The 13,128-nt window shown below is 58.2% G+C and overlaps 1 protein-coding gene across 1 annotated transcript; it reads right to left on the bottom strand.

Moving 5' to 3' along the window:
- Positions 1-2,050: 2,050 nt before the first annotated feature.
- ZBTB17 (zinc finger and BTB domain containing 17) lies at positions 2,051-12,526 on the bottom strand. Its single transcript, XM_054647801.2, has 16 exons — positions 12,391-12,526; positions 11,052-11,150; positions 10,492-10,603; positions 8,641-8,847; positions 8,303-8,479; positions 7,469-7,804; positions 6,873-7,111; positions 6,639-6,781; positions 5,883-6,183; positions 5,274-5,361; positions 4,700-4,816; positions 4,505-4,625; positions 4,197-4,327; positions 3,907-4,122; positions 2,742-2,831; positions 2,051-2,429 (listed from the first exon to the last, which is right to left on the bottom strand). Exons 2-16 carry the CDS (start codon positions 11,055-11,057, stop codon positions 2,152-2,154), a joined length of 2,562 nt encoding a protein of 853 aa, XP_054503776.2. The 5' UTR covers positions 11,058-11,150; positions 12,391-12,526; the 3' UTR covers positions 2,051-2,151.
- Positions 12,527-13,128: the final 602 nt, after the last annotated feature.

The raw sequence follows: 13,128 nt of genomic DNA, 5'->3' as shown, positions 1-13,128 counted from the left end.
GGGCAAGGGTGTGAGGGGGGTGTGAGGGGGGCGGGGCGGGGGTGTGAAATCGCTGCTTTTTGGAGAGGAGCCTTGGGGTGAAAAGTGCATTTTTGGGGCATTGATGCTCATGGGTTGGAAGGAGGTGACCGGTTCAGCAGATGTTTGTCCAACTGTCCAGATGGACGTACAATGTCCGTGTGTCCAGATGGGTGAACAATGTCCAAGTGTCCAACTGTCCAACTTGTATGTACACTGGCCTTGTGTCCAACTGGATGTACAAAGTCCAATTGCTTGTACAATGTCCATCTGTCCAACTGGACATAAAAATGTCCAACTGTCCAACTGGACATACAATGTCCAGCTGTCCAGCTGGACACTCCCCTGTTCTGGCAGCTCCACCGTGCCCATTCCCAGCTGAACGTGCTCCTGTTGGTCTGCCCAGCTCCATGTCCATCCATCCCCACAACCATGCGTGTGTCCAGCTGTCCGTCCAGCTGTCTGTCCATCTGGACACTGTACATGGAACCGGGCACACGGACTCTGTATGTCCAGCCGGACACATGGACATTGTGTGTCCAGCTGGACGGGTGGACATATAGATCCAGATGGACAGTTGGACATTGTCTGTCCATCTGAACACACGGACATTGTACAGACAGACGGACACCTGCCCAGCCAGACACATTCCCCCCTCCATCCATGAGCATCAATGCCCCAAAAATGCACTTTTCACCCCAAGGCCCCTCTCCAAAAAGCGGCGATTTCACACCCCTGCCCTGCCCCCCTCACACCCCCGCCCCGCCCCCGCCCCGCCCCCGCCCCGTTCCCACTGTCCCCGGGTTTGGAGCCGGGATCGGGCCGGAGCCTCCCCATGCCCAGAGGCTGCAGATGGACACAGGGATGGGCCCGGACAGACGGACACGGGGCTGCGGGGGCGGGGCAGGGGTGTGAGGGGGGTGTGAGGGGGGCAGGGCGGGGGTGTGAAATCGCTGCTTTTTGGAGAGGAGCCTTGGGGTGAAAAGTGCATTTTTGGGGCATTGATGCTCATGGGTGGAGGAGGAAGGTGTCTGGCTGGGCAGGTGTCTGTCTGTCTGTACAATGTCCGTATGTCCAGCTATATTGTCTTTCCAACTGGACTTGCAATGGTCCCTCTGGCTGTGAATGTAGCCAGCCATGTGCCCATCCACAGCAGTGTCCGTGTGTCCAGCTGCACATGTCCCTGTCTCTGTCTGCCTGTCAATCCATCCCTCTGTCCATCTGTCCAGCCATTTCCAGTGAAGGTCCAGCACCAACAGCCCTGTCCATGTGTCCGGCTGGACAGCCCAGTCCTGAATCCTCCAACCCCCCTGAGGCTGGGGAGCAGGGATGAGGACAGATGGACACATGGATGGACAGACACGTGTCCAGGTGTCCAACTGGATGTGAAACCGTGTCCAGTCCGAAGATGTCCATGTGTCTCTGCCACTGTCCAGCCATCCATGGAGCTTTCCCTGTGTCCAGCTGGCCCTGCAGCCGTCCCTGTGTCCGTCTGTCCCAGCTGCACCCACCCGTCATTGTGTCTGTGTGTCCCTTCCCTGCATGCCCTGGGGAGCTGGGGGCTCTGAGGGGACAGAGCAGGGGGGGAGTGTCCAGCTGGACACACGGACAGGGGCAGCTGCAGGGCCTGGGGTCCCTTGTGGGTGTTCCCAGCTGAGCCCCAGACCCCGGGTGGGGCAGGACAGGCTCCACCCCCCGCCTCCATCAGCAGCACCTTTTTTCTTCTTTTTACCCCCAAACAGGGGCAGCTCCCCTGCCTCCACACCCCTCCCTCAGTGGGGGTCAGCATGGGAGGGTCGTTTGGGGCTTTACCCCAAAAATCCCCATCTGCTGTTCTGGGTGGGGTTGGAAACCTTAATCCACCGTTTTTATCCTTTATCATCTCCTCTGTCCCTGCTCTCCATCTACATCACACTCTCAGCAGTAACTGGAGTATTGCAGTGTCCCCCACTGGGCTCCAGCTCTGCAGGAACCCCAAAACATCCCCTGGCAGGGGGGGTGAACCCGCAGCCCCCTCCCCGAGCACCAACCCTTACAAAATACTGCATTTTATTCCATCTCTTTCCTTCCAGAAATACACTTTTTACACCAGTTCCGAGCTGTCTCTTAAATAAAGGCTGGGCGGGGGCGGGGTCACTCGGGGGCCGGGGGCGGCCCCTCGGCCGGGGGGGCCGGGGCAGCGGCCGGGGGCGGCTCGGGGCCGTCGCGGGGGCGGAACAGGAGCTCCCCGGCGGGGATGACCTGCTCTGCCGGCCAGCCCGCCGCGCCGTAGGGCTGGTAGAAGTCGGGCTCCGCCTGGAACATGACGAGCGCCTGGGCCGTGTGGATGCGCACGTGCTGTGCCAGGCTGCTGGCGTCCAGGAACTTCTCCCCGCAGGAATCGCAGGCGTAAAGGATCTGCGTGTTGGGGTCTGCCGGGGGAGAGAGAAACACACACACACCCAAATGGGCGAGGCTCGGGGGTGCTGGGATGGTGGAGGAAACAGATTTGTAGAAAACTCTACAAATCTTCATCCAAATTCCACAGGCTGGGAGCTGCCGGCCCGTGCCCGTATTCCCAGAGGTGCTGGGGTGGTGGGATGGGAGGAGCCAGGCCGGTATTCCCGGTCTTCCCAGTGGTTCTGGGGCGGTGGGATGGGAGGAGCCAGCCCCGTATTCCCGGTATTCCCAGTGATTCAGGGGTGGTGGGATGGGAGGAGCCAGCCCGGTATTCCCGGTCTCACCTGCCTCCTGCACCTGCTTCACCGCTTTGGTGATCTCAGCTTTAAGTGCTTCGGTCTCATCCGCCGTCACCGCGGCTGCCACGGGCACCACTGCAGAACAGGGGGGACAGGGACATCAGGGGGGACAGGGACATTAGTGGGGACAGGGACATTAGGGAGGACAGGGACATTAGTGGGGCCTGGCTGGGCAGGAATTCCCCCCTGGCCATGGCTCCTGCCCAGTGCTGAGGTTGGGAGCGGCTCCACTGGGATGTGAGGCTGCCCAGGCTCGGGTGCTGCACCCTTGGGTAAATCTCCAGAGCCTTTGGGGGCTCCAGGACCTCCAAGCTGCACCCCATGGAAAAGCTTCAAACTGCCCCCCTACAAATGAATTTCCCTTTTGGGGTGACTCTTGGGCCCCTCGAACTGCACCTCATGGATGAACCTCCCTTCCAGGACTGCCCCAAGGCACCCAAGCTGCTCCCCAGGGTTAAGCTTCCCCTCTGGAAGGGCTCCAGGGATCCCCTAGGCTGCCCCTCACAGAAAAATCTCATTTTCAGGGTGTCTCTTGGAACCCTAAGCTGCTCCTTGGAGATCCAGCCCCCTTTTAGGACAGTCCTGGGATGCCCAAACTGCATCCCATGGACAAGTTTCCCTTTTATGCTGGCTCCTGGGAGATGCCACCTCTAGAGTGCCACCTCTTTATGGAGGTGGCAACATCTCTATAAATTAACCTCATAAATTAACCCCATCTTCGTGACAGTTCCAGGGGACCTCCAACTGCCCCCCACAGATAAGTTTTCCTTTTGGGGTGGCTCATGGAACACCCAAGCTCCTCTCCAGGGACAAAATCTCCCTTTTGGGATGGCATCTGGGACCTCCAAGCTGCCCCCAATGGATAGACCTCTTTTTCAGGACACCTCCAAGACCCCCAAGCTGCATTCCCATGGGTAAATTTCCATTTTGGGAAGCCCCCTGAGTCCCCTAAGGTGAACACCCATAAATGAATCTCCCTCTGGGGACAACCCTGGGACGAGCCAGCTGCTCCCTATGGATAAGGTTCCATTTCAGGACAACAGCAGGACCTCCCAGCTGTACCCCCCCTCTAACCTTCCCTTCTGGATGGCTCCCAAGCTGCCCCCCATGGATGAACTCCCTCTGGGAACCCCACGGGCCCCTCACTCACCTGTGAGCTGCGTGACAGCGGTGGCAGCCAGCGCCTCGGTGGCCAATGTCACCATGTCATCGGACGCCACCGTGACGATGTTGACCTCGTCGCCCTCCTCGGGCTCCAGGATTTTGATGCCAGCCTTGCCCTGGTGCACGGTCTTCACGTGCGAGCGCAGGTTGTCCACGCGGTTGAAGCCACGCCCGCACTTGTCACACAGGAAGGGTTTTTCCCCTGGCAGAGGACAGGGAATGGGTGGGTGAGGGGGCGATGCCCGGGGGCGGTGCAGGGCTCTGGGAGGTACCCACCTGTGTGGATGATGATGTGCTTGGACAGGTCACCCACGTTGACAAAGGCTTTGTTGCAGACGGTGCATTTGTGGGGCCGGATGTTGTCGTGGTGACGGATGTGGTTGGCCAGCTGGCTCGACTGGACGAACCTTGGGGAATGAGACCATGGTAACCACAACCCTGGTATCGCCCTGGCACCTCCACCCTCCCTCCAGAGAATGGCATCTGGCTGGGAACAGCAAATGGAGGTGCCCCCTGATATTCCAGCAGCACCAAAGTGGTGGAATACTGGAATATCTGCCGGCATTCCCAAGAGGAATCCTCACCTCTTCCCACAGCGCTCGCACACGTAGGGCTTCTCCCCAGTGTGCTGGCGCACGTGGGCGATGAGGGAGCTCGCCTGGGTGAAGGCCTTCCCGCAGATCAAGCACTGGCACGGCTTCTCTCCTGGGGAAGCACAGGAGAAGGTGGGTGGGGAGCACGAGGGGCAGGAGAACCCGGGGGCAGGAGCGGGTCCGTACCGGTGTGGATGCGGACGTGGCGCTGCAGCGCGCCGGGGTCGGCGAACTGGCGCTGGCAGTGCACGCACACGTACGGCTTCTCCCCGCTGTGGATCCGCAGGTGCCGCTTCAGGTTACCTGGGAGCGGGGCAGATTGAAGGACACCAGATCCTCCTCCCCCTTCCCCTCCTTCCCAGGGCCCCAGAAGCTCCCTCGGAAAGGCCTGGTGCTGTTCAGGGAGCAGGGATCGAGGGAAGTTGGCCGCACCCTGCCTGGGATCGGGCAGTAACGTGGAAGGGGAGAGAGCTAGGACAAGCACCCAGTGTTTGAGGAGATCAAAAGACTCCACTGGGATCATTCCAACCCTCTGGCTCTGCAGCAGGCTGAGAGCAGATGAGAGGAGACATCCCCATCTCCCTTCCAGGGTGTGGCTCCATGGGGAAAACTAGGAATTCATGCAGCACAACCATGGCACCGTAAAGCCGGGATGAAATCCTTCCTCTGGCTCTGATCCAGCCCTGGAATACTCCCTGCTCCCCCCAGACCATCTAAGTCCCATTATTCAGCTCCTCAGCCCCTCTCTCCCCTGTGTTACCTGACGTGGTGAACTGCTTCCCGCACTCCCGGCACTTCAGGGGCCCATCTGCGATGTGGATCTTCAGGTGAGCCTTCAAATTCCCCACCTGGGGATGGAGCACAGGATGGAGAGAGCCCCAAACCACCTCATCTCCCTTCAGAGCAACCCAAATCCCCGTGGATCCCTTTTGGAGAGGCCTCTAGGACCTCCAAGCTTCACCCCATGGATAAACCACTCCTTCCAAGCTCCAGGACCCCTAAGCTGCATCCCATGGATAATCCACCCTTTCTGCTCTGGGACCCCTAAATACACCTCATGGATACACCACCATCACAGGACAGCTCTGAATACTCCAAACTGCATCCCATGGATAATCCACCCTTTCAGGACCACTCTGGGACTCCCAGCTACACCTCATGGATACACCACCATCCCAGGACCACTGTGAATACTCCAAACTGTATCTCATGGATAATCCACCCTTTCAGGACTGCTCTGGAACCCCTAAATACACCTCATGGATACACCACCACCCTAGGACAGCTCTGGGACCCCCAAATTGCATCCCATGGACAAATCCCCCTTTCCAGGACCACGCTGGCCCAGCTTCCCCGCTCCCCAGCACACCTGGTTGAACTTCTTGTCGCAGTGGGGACACTTGTGCTCCTTGTCGGTGTCATGGGTCTCCAGGTGGCGCATCTTGGAGGTGGGGTCGGAGAAGGAGCGCCCGCAGTAGTCGCACTGGTAGGGCTTCTCCCCGCTGTGCACCAGCTGGTGCCGCTTCAGGTTGCCCGAGGTGGTGAAGAGCTTGCCGCAGTCCTCGCAGCGGTAGCGGGCCTCGCCCGTGTGCCGCTTCTTGTGCAGGTTCAGCAGGCTGATGAGCCGGTAGCTCTTCCCGCACTCCTCGCAGCCGTACGGCTTCAGCGGGCTGGCATGGGGGGCAATGTCACACCCAGCACCGGGGTCTCACTGCCCCCAGTGTGAGCGTCACTCCCAGCCAGACCCAGGAATCACAGAATGCTTGGGTTGGGAGGGACCTCCAAGCTCATCTTGTTCCACCAGACCCCACCTGCCACTAGACCAGGTTGTTCCAAGCCCCATCCAACCCTGAACACTTCCAGGGATGGGATCCCATGAAACAACACAAATTTGGACAATGCTCTCAGACACAAGATGGGATTCTGATGGTGTCTGTGCAGGACCAGGAGCTGGACTTGATCCCTGTGGATCTCTTCCAACTCAGGACTATTCTGTGACTTTGACAGAGGCAGAAAAACAAATCTCCACCCAGATACCCCAACACACCAGTGAATTTCCAAAGGATTCGACCATTCCCAGCAAACCTCACATTTTTCAGGTGTCTTTCCCTGGCTCCACCCATACCTGTGTGTCTTCTCGTGGGCCTTGCAGGCGGCCGGGTCGGAGAAGGCCTTGTTGCACTCCCTGCACGAGAAGGGCTTCTCTCCGGTGTGGATCCGGATGTGCCGCTTGAAGTTCCCGGTGTGGGTGAACTCCTTCCCGCAGTCCTAGGCATGGAGGGACAGGCACTGTCACCCTGCTGTCCCCAAGGCACCCGGTGGCACCCGGAGCTCTGCCCAGGAGCCCGGCTGGCCTCACCTCACACTTGTGTGTGACGGAGCCGTAGGCCTTGGACTCGGTGCGGTCGCTGTAGGTGCCGGAGCGCAGCAGCCGCGGCTCCCCTGAGTTCTCCTGCCCGGAATCTGCGCTTCCCGACTCGTTATCCTCAGCATTTTCCCCATTCTCCAGCTGGGGAGGCTCCTCCTTGGGGATTTTACCCTCGTCTTCCTCCTCCACTATCATCTCCCCCTCTTCCTCCTTCCTTTCCAGCTTCATCTCTGCAGGATGGTAGAAAATGGGGGTGCTCAAATTTGGGAGTGGCAGCAGAGGCACAAATCCACCTGTATTTCCTAACCTAAGGAGACTGGGATTAGGCATCCTCTGTCCCCAGAGAAATCACAGAAACATCTGGAAGGGAAGTGAAAGCTCATCCATCATCACCTTTGCCTGGAATCACTTTGAATTTGCAGGTGATCAGCCCTAAATTCCCAAAGCCTGTGCAGGCAGAGGAGAATTTTCCACATCTCCTCACTATGCTCCAGACCAACTGCTCCCAGAGGATCCATGCCTCACAAAACTCACACTCACACAATGAATTCCACAGATAAGGAGGGCTCAAGCCCTGCCCAGCTCACCTGCGAGGCTGCCGCTGCCCACGGCGCTCTGCGACGGCTGCGGGAGCCCGGGAACGTCGGCCTTGGGATCCTCCTGGATGGCAGCGCCCGTCCCTGAGAGCGCTGCAGTGTCAGGACAGGGCGTGCTGGGGGTGACAGCAGGAGCCAGGCTGTCACCCCTCGCTGCTTCCCCTTCCTGGCCAGCCGGCTGCTCCGCAGGCACCTCAGGCTGTGCCGCCGCCTCCGGCTTCTCCTCCTTCCCCTCGCTGTCAGGAGCGGCTGCTTTGGCTTTGTCAGACTCCCCCAGAGCTTCTGCCACCACCGATGTCTTGACATCAGCTGGGACCTTGTCGGCTTCTGCGAGGGAACAGGAGAAGCCATCCAGCTGCTGCTGCCAGCAGGGTTCCCAAATCCCACAAAATTCACAGAAGCAGCAATTTTTCAACTGCTGGTGCTGCCCAAGAGGATCAAATCCCATCCAGGTGTACCAGATGCACCTGGGAACTGGGTTTGCCAGCAGGATTCCCAAATCCCACAAAATTCACAGAAGCAGCAATTTTTCAACTGCTGCTGCTGCCCAAGAGGATCAAATCCCATCCAGGTGTACCAGATGCACCTGGGAACTGGGTTTGCCAGCAGGATTCCCAAATCCCACAAAATTCACAGCAGCAGCAATTTTTCAGCTGCTGGTGCTGCCCAAGAGGATCAAACCCCATCCAGGTGTACCAGATGCACCCGGGAACTGGGTTTGCAAGGTGGCCAAGGAGCATAAGTGGATAAATTTTGGACTGCATGAAGCACAAGTAGGTAAATCTTGACTTTGCCTGGGTGAGGGGAAGCCAGGAGGGTACTTACCAATCTCGGGGGGCTGCTGGGGATTTTCTGGGGGCACAGAGAGAGATTTGAGTGCGTTGCAAGCACTGACAATCTCCTGCATCTGCAGGAAACCTGCCACGGCCAGCACATCCTCCACGTTGTCAGGGCTCAGGCTCAGCTTAGCCGTGTACATGAACTCCAGAACCTGGCCCAGGCCTGCAGGAGAGGTCACACAACCAGAAATGAGCCCTCATCCCCTCATTCCTTTATTCTGACACACTCAACGAGCTGAATGAAGAGCCTTCCTTGAAGCTTGAGCACAGAACTGTGTTGTTTGAGGAGCTGGGAGGGATCCTGGACATAAACCCCAGGCCTACCTGCAGCATTGCTGATGTCCAGGTGCACCACATCCTTCTGGTCCACAAAGAGCATGCGGAAGTAGTCGCTGCAGGCGGCCAGCACGGCCTTGTGGGCCTTGAAGTCGATGCCGTCCACCACGAAGGTGCAGTCGCAGAGCAGCCCCAGCTGCCGCTGCTGGTTCAGCTGCTCCAGCACCTGCTGGCTGTGCTGCGGGAAATCCATGGCTGTGGGAGGGAAAAAACACCACAGGGCTGGGGGTGAGGTGTGTGGTAAAACCACTGAAGGGGTCGTGGAGGAGGAGAGATCACAAAACATAACCTCGCTGCACAAAAAGTTGAATTTCAGCTCCTCTCCTGGCTAAATCCAACCCCAAACCCTCTCCTAGAACAGCCACGACTCCAGCACAGGGCTAGAAGGAGTTGAGGGAACAGCCACGATGGTTTTAGCAACCATGACAATGTTCAGAACACAGCTGTTGCTCCTCAGCTTGCCCAAGCAGTGAGCAGGAGCCTTGTCACCTCTGCAGACACAAGTGCCACCGTCCCTCCTCTGTGTCACAGCTCCTGCCAAGGCCACAGCATGGGAGTGTTCATCCAAACCTTCCAGCTCCTGCTCTTTCAGATGCTCATGTCGTGATAAAGAGAAATTTTTATATTTTATTCTGTCTTTGGAGGGAGTTCTCCACGCCTGGAGCACAGCTCTGCCTAAGGAATGCTGCAAATTGCTGGAAACATGGCAAAACCCCAATTTTCCAGCAGGTCCTTGTCAGCAAAGTGCCACACTGTGGATTTTCTCCTGAGCTGCATCCGCAGGGTGAATGAAGGGCTTTCACTTGGCTTTGTCTTCCAACAATGATTCCGGTGCTGAAGGGATTGTTTCAAGGGATTAGCAAGGAGTGGGGAGAAAGAAAACAGGGACTATCCAGTTATTGTTCATGCAGGAAGTCCCCAAAGCTCTGGATGCTGGAGCAGGAAGGTCACAGCTGGGCAAACACTCCTGGATTCCATGCTCGGTGTCTCTGAAAGTTTCCAGCCCATGGAAGTTGTTTTTCCACTTCATCACCTCTTAAATCAGGAGTTTCCAGTCAGGAAGAAGGGAAAGGTTTGGATCCACAACACCAGGCACTTCCAGCTCCTGCTCCTTCCAGTGATCAGTGGTCAGAGGGAGCCTCCTCCTGTCAGCTGTGGGTGCCAGCAACACTCAGGGAAGGATCTTCCTCCCAGGGATTCACTCAGCTTCCACAGGCATCCCCTTCCAGCGGGGATGAGAGGCCAGGACCTCTCTGACAGCATTGGATCACACACAGAGAGAGGAAGTTCCACTCCATTTTGTCGTTGCACTGAACTCCCTGCCCTGGCTTTCCCCCAGCCCTCCAAACTCGCCCAGCCTGTCCCAAAATACATCCCTGACAGCCAGAAAAAACCAGTACTTGGGTCAAGATACTGCACAGCATGGCCCAGTGTGGTTGGCAAAGCTCTGGGGAAAAGGGGGAGCATTTTCCCTGCAGGGTAAACAAGGCTGTGTTCTGTGCTTGCAGACCTGAGGAATCCTGACAGTTCCATGCACTAAAAGGGTATTTTGGGGAATTTGTGGGAGGCACTTAGCATCTGAACGATGATGTTTAATGTTCCAGGATTGGACTTGTCTCAGCTTTGCTCCCCAGCTTTGAGAAGGAAGTAAAAATCCAGGAAACTCAACTCTTCCCCAAAAAAACTTCCAGTTTTCTGTGGTCTCCCCTGTAATGTCACGTGCTCTCTATACCCACACCCAGCAGCCAATGTCACCTTTACCCACTAAAACCCCTGACTCTGAGGTTTAACAATCCCAAACACCTGGCCCCAACCCCCAGGTGTGGTGCCCGAGCTCACCCCTGTGCTGCAGGGAGCAGAGATACCCAGAGGATCGAGGGCCAGAGGGTTGAGTCTCTCCTGCAGAGATTTCCCCTTTCCAGGTGTTCAGGTCAGTCTCTACGCAGCCATCCTGGGAAAAACAGGATGGAAAAACTCAATTTTAAACCTCCAGTCTTGGGTGCTGAAGGTGCAAAATCCCTGATGCAGGACTGGGCATTCTCTGATTTCCCCTCAGGGGAGACAATTCCCCTCCTGACCTCTCCCCGACGAGGTTGTTGAGTCTCTCATTATCCAATTAATCGTGCAGAAGTTCATTATGAGCCCACCCACACCCTCCACACAGATAAATACAGCAGCTGCAGTCCCAGGGAGCTTCCCACGCCAGCTCTGCTAAGCACTCGCTAATTAGCAGCATTACCTCTCCCCTTCCCTGCCACATGAATATCTACCTTTTAAAAACCCCCAAACCTCCCTGACTTGTAAAAACAGTGAGTTAAACACTGCCTTTCCAGGCTGTCACCACCCAGCCATCCATGCTGGGAGGATGAAGGGGAAGAGGGGGTTTGTTTCCTACCCACCGTCATCTCCCGCCTCGTGCGTCAGCTCGGGGAACAGCGCGGCCCCAACCCTCGCTGCCTCTGCCCACAGGGCTCTGTCCTCATTTCCAGCAACGGATCCTGCAAGGGTTTTCATGAAAAAAGCCGAGTCTGGAGCTGATCTGAGCAGAGCAGCTCCACAGCACAATAATAATACAGATCATGGAACAGGGAAGGGTTGCAGAGCTTGTGGTCGGAAGCGGAAGGCGAGCTGTGAGAGGGGAAATGATCACAAAGAGGAAAAAAATGTGGTGAAAAGGAAAAAAAATGAGAAAGACACGAGGAGAGGGACATCCTGGACCTCCCCACAGGGAACAGACATCCTGAGGACACCTTGGTTATTTGGATCTCAGGCTTATGGATGTGCTGGTGCTGCTCTGGACACCAAGACATCACCTGAGCCTGAGATCTGCCCTGAAACCCCTCCTGTGCCTGCAGCACCAGGGATGACCAGCCCTTGTCTCCTCGGGGAAAAACACCCTTTGGAATGCTGGCTGAGTGCTGGAATCTCGGGAGAAGCCTCTGATGCAGAAACAAAACTAAGGAAAGGCGGCTGGTCCAGGAAATGTGTCACCCGTGCTGGCCCGCAGCGGGCAGGGACAGCCACGAGGGGCTGTCACCTCGCCAGAACGCCAGGACGGGGAAAAATCGCGTTTTCCTTGCGGTTTGCCCGTCCCTGAGGTGCGGGGATGTGGCTGGCGCTGGCTCGGGGCTGTGACCCCCAACATCACGAGGATCTTTGGGTGGCCCGAGGGGACGGTGATGCCCCAAGCCCGGGGGACACACGGCTTCGTCCATGGCCTCGCCCCGAGTCACCTCACGGCTGGGGAGGGACACAGCGGACAGGGACACCTCGGGAAGGGGATGCGACCAGGAACCCCTCCGTGCCCTCACGACAACCACCACCCTGCTCCCCTCACGACATCCAGAAGCCCCATTCCCCTCACGACAGCCCCCGCTGCCCCTCACGACAGCCACCAACCCCCATTCCCCTCACGACAACCAGGAGCCCCCCGCTCCCCTTGCAGCAGCCAACAAGCCCTGCGATATCCGGCAGTACCTCGTTCCTATCGCGACAAGCCCCCGTTCCCCCCACGGCGGCCGGCAGTGCCCCGTTTCCCAGGGCCCGCCAGCAGGACCGCCCCCCCCCGCAGCCTGCCCTCAAAGAACCGGGGGCCGCGCACCGGGGTGACCCCCAAAGCGGCTCCGTTACCCCACAGGCAGCGAGCCAGGCCGCAGCCTCCTCCCCTCCCAGCGCCCGTGTCCTACTCAGCCCTCTCCCCAGCCCCTCCAGCGCTCTCCCGGGGCCCCCGTGCCGCACCTGCCATGCCGGGCCCGGCGGGGCCTCACCCGCGGCCCGCGGCCCTCACCGTGACACCGACCAGACAAAGGGCGCCGCCATCTTGGCGCCGGGCGGAAGCGGCGTCGCCCCGGCCCGCCCAGCGGCGGCGGCGTCACTGCGCATGCGCGGCGGGGCACGGTCACCTTCCCGCCCCTTCCTGCCGCGGAGGCGCCGCCATGACTGTGGGGGGGGGGGGGGGGGGCGGGGCGGTGCTGAGTGGCCCAGAGGGACCTTGAGGGGCCATGAGGGACAGAGGGGGGCTATGAAGGTCCCTGAGGGACCGACAGGAGCCCAGAGGAGCCATGAGGGGATCCGTGAGGGGCCAGGGGAGGCCAAGCGCAGCTGTGAGGCTCGAAGGTCCCAGTACCAGCTCCACTGCCGTGTTCTTCGCCAGCCGTGTTGCCAGCCACAACATCACCCCTGCTTAAACACCCCCGAGGTGGTGAATCTGCCGCTGTCCCAGTGCCTGACCACCCACCATGAAGGAATTCTCCGTATATCTAACATAAACCTCCCTTGCCACAACTCGATGCCGTTCCTCTTTTCCTGTCACTTGTTCTCTTGGCTTCATCAGTTCATCACGGAGAAGGTTCCCTGTTGTTGGAAATAATACAACTTTCCTAACTAATTTTTAATTAGTTGTTTTAATTAATTGTGAGCAGCACCCACTTTCGGCCAGTACTGGTTAAGTTTCTACACAGACTCTTGTTACTCAGA

This window comes from Agelaius phoeniceus, chromosome 24 (genome assembly GCF_051311805.1).
Source record: "Agelaius phoeniceus isolate bAgePho1 chromosome 24, bAgePho1.hap1, whole genome shotgun sequence".
Classification (NCBI taxonomy): domain Eukaryota; kingdom Metazoa; phylum Chordata; class Aves; order Passeriformes; family Icteridae; genus Agelaius; species Agelaius phoeniceus.
Note: the sequence above shows the minus strand (reverse complement) of the source record. Positions and strands in the feature narration are given on the sequence as shown.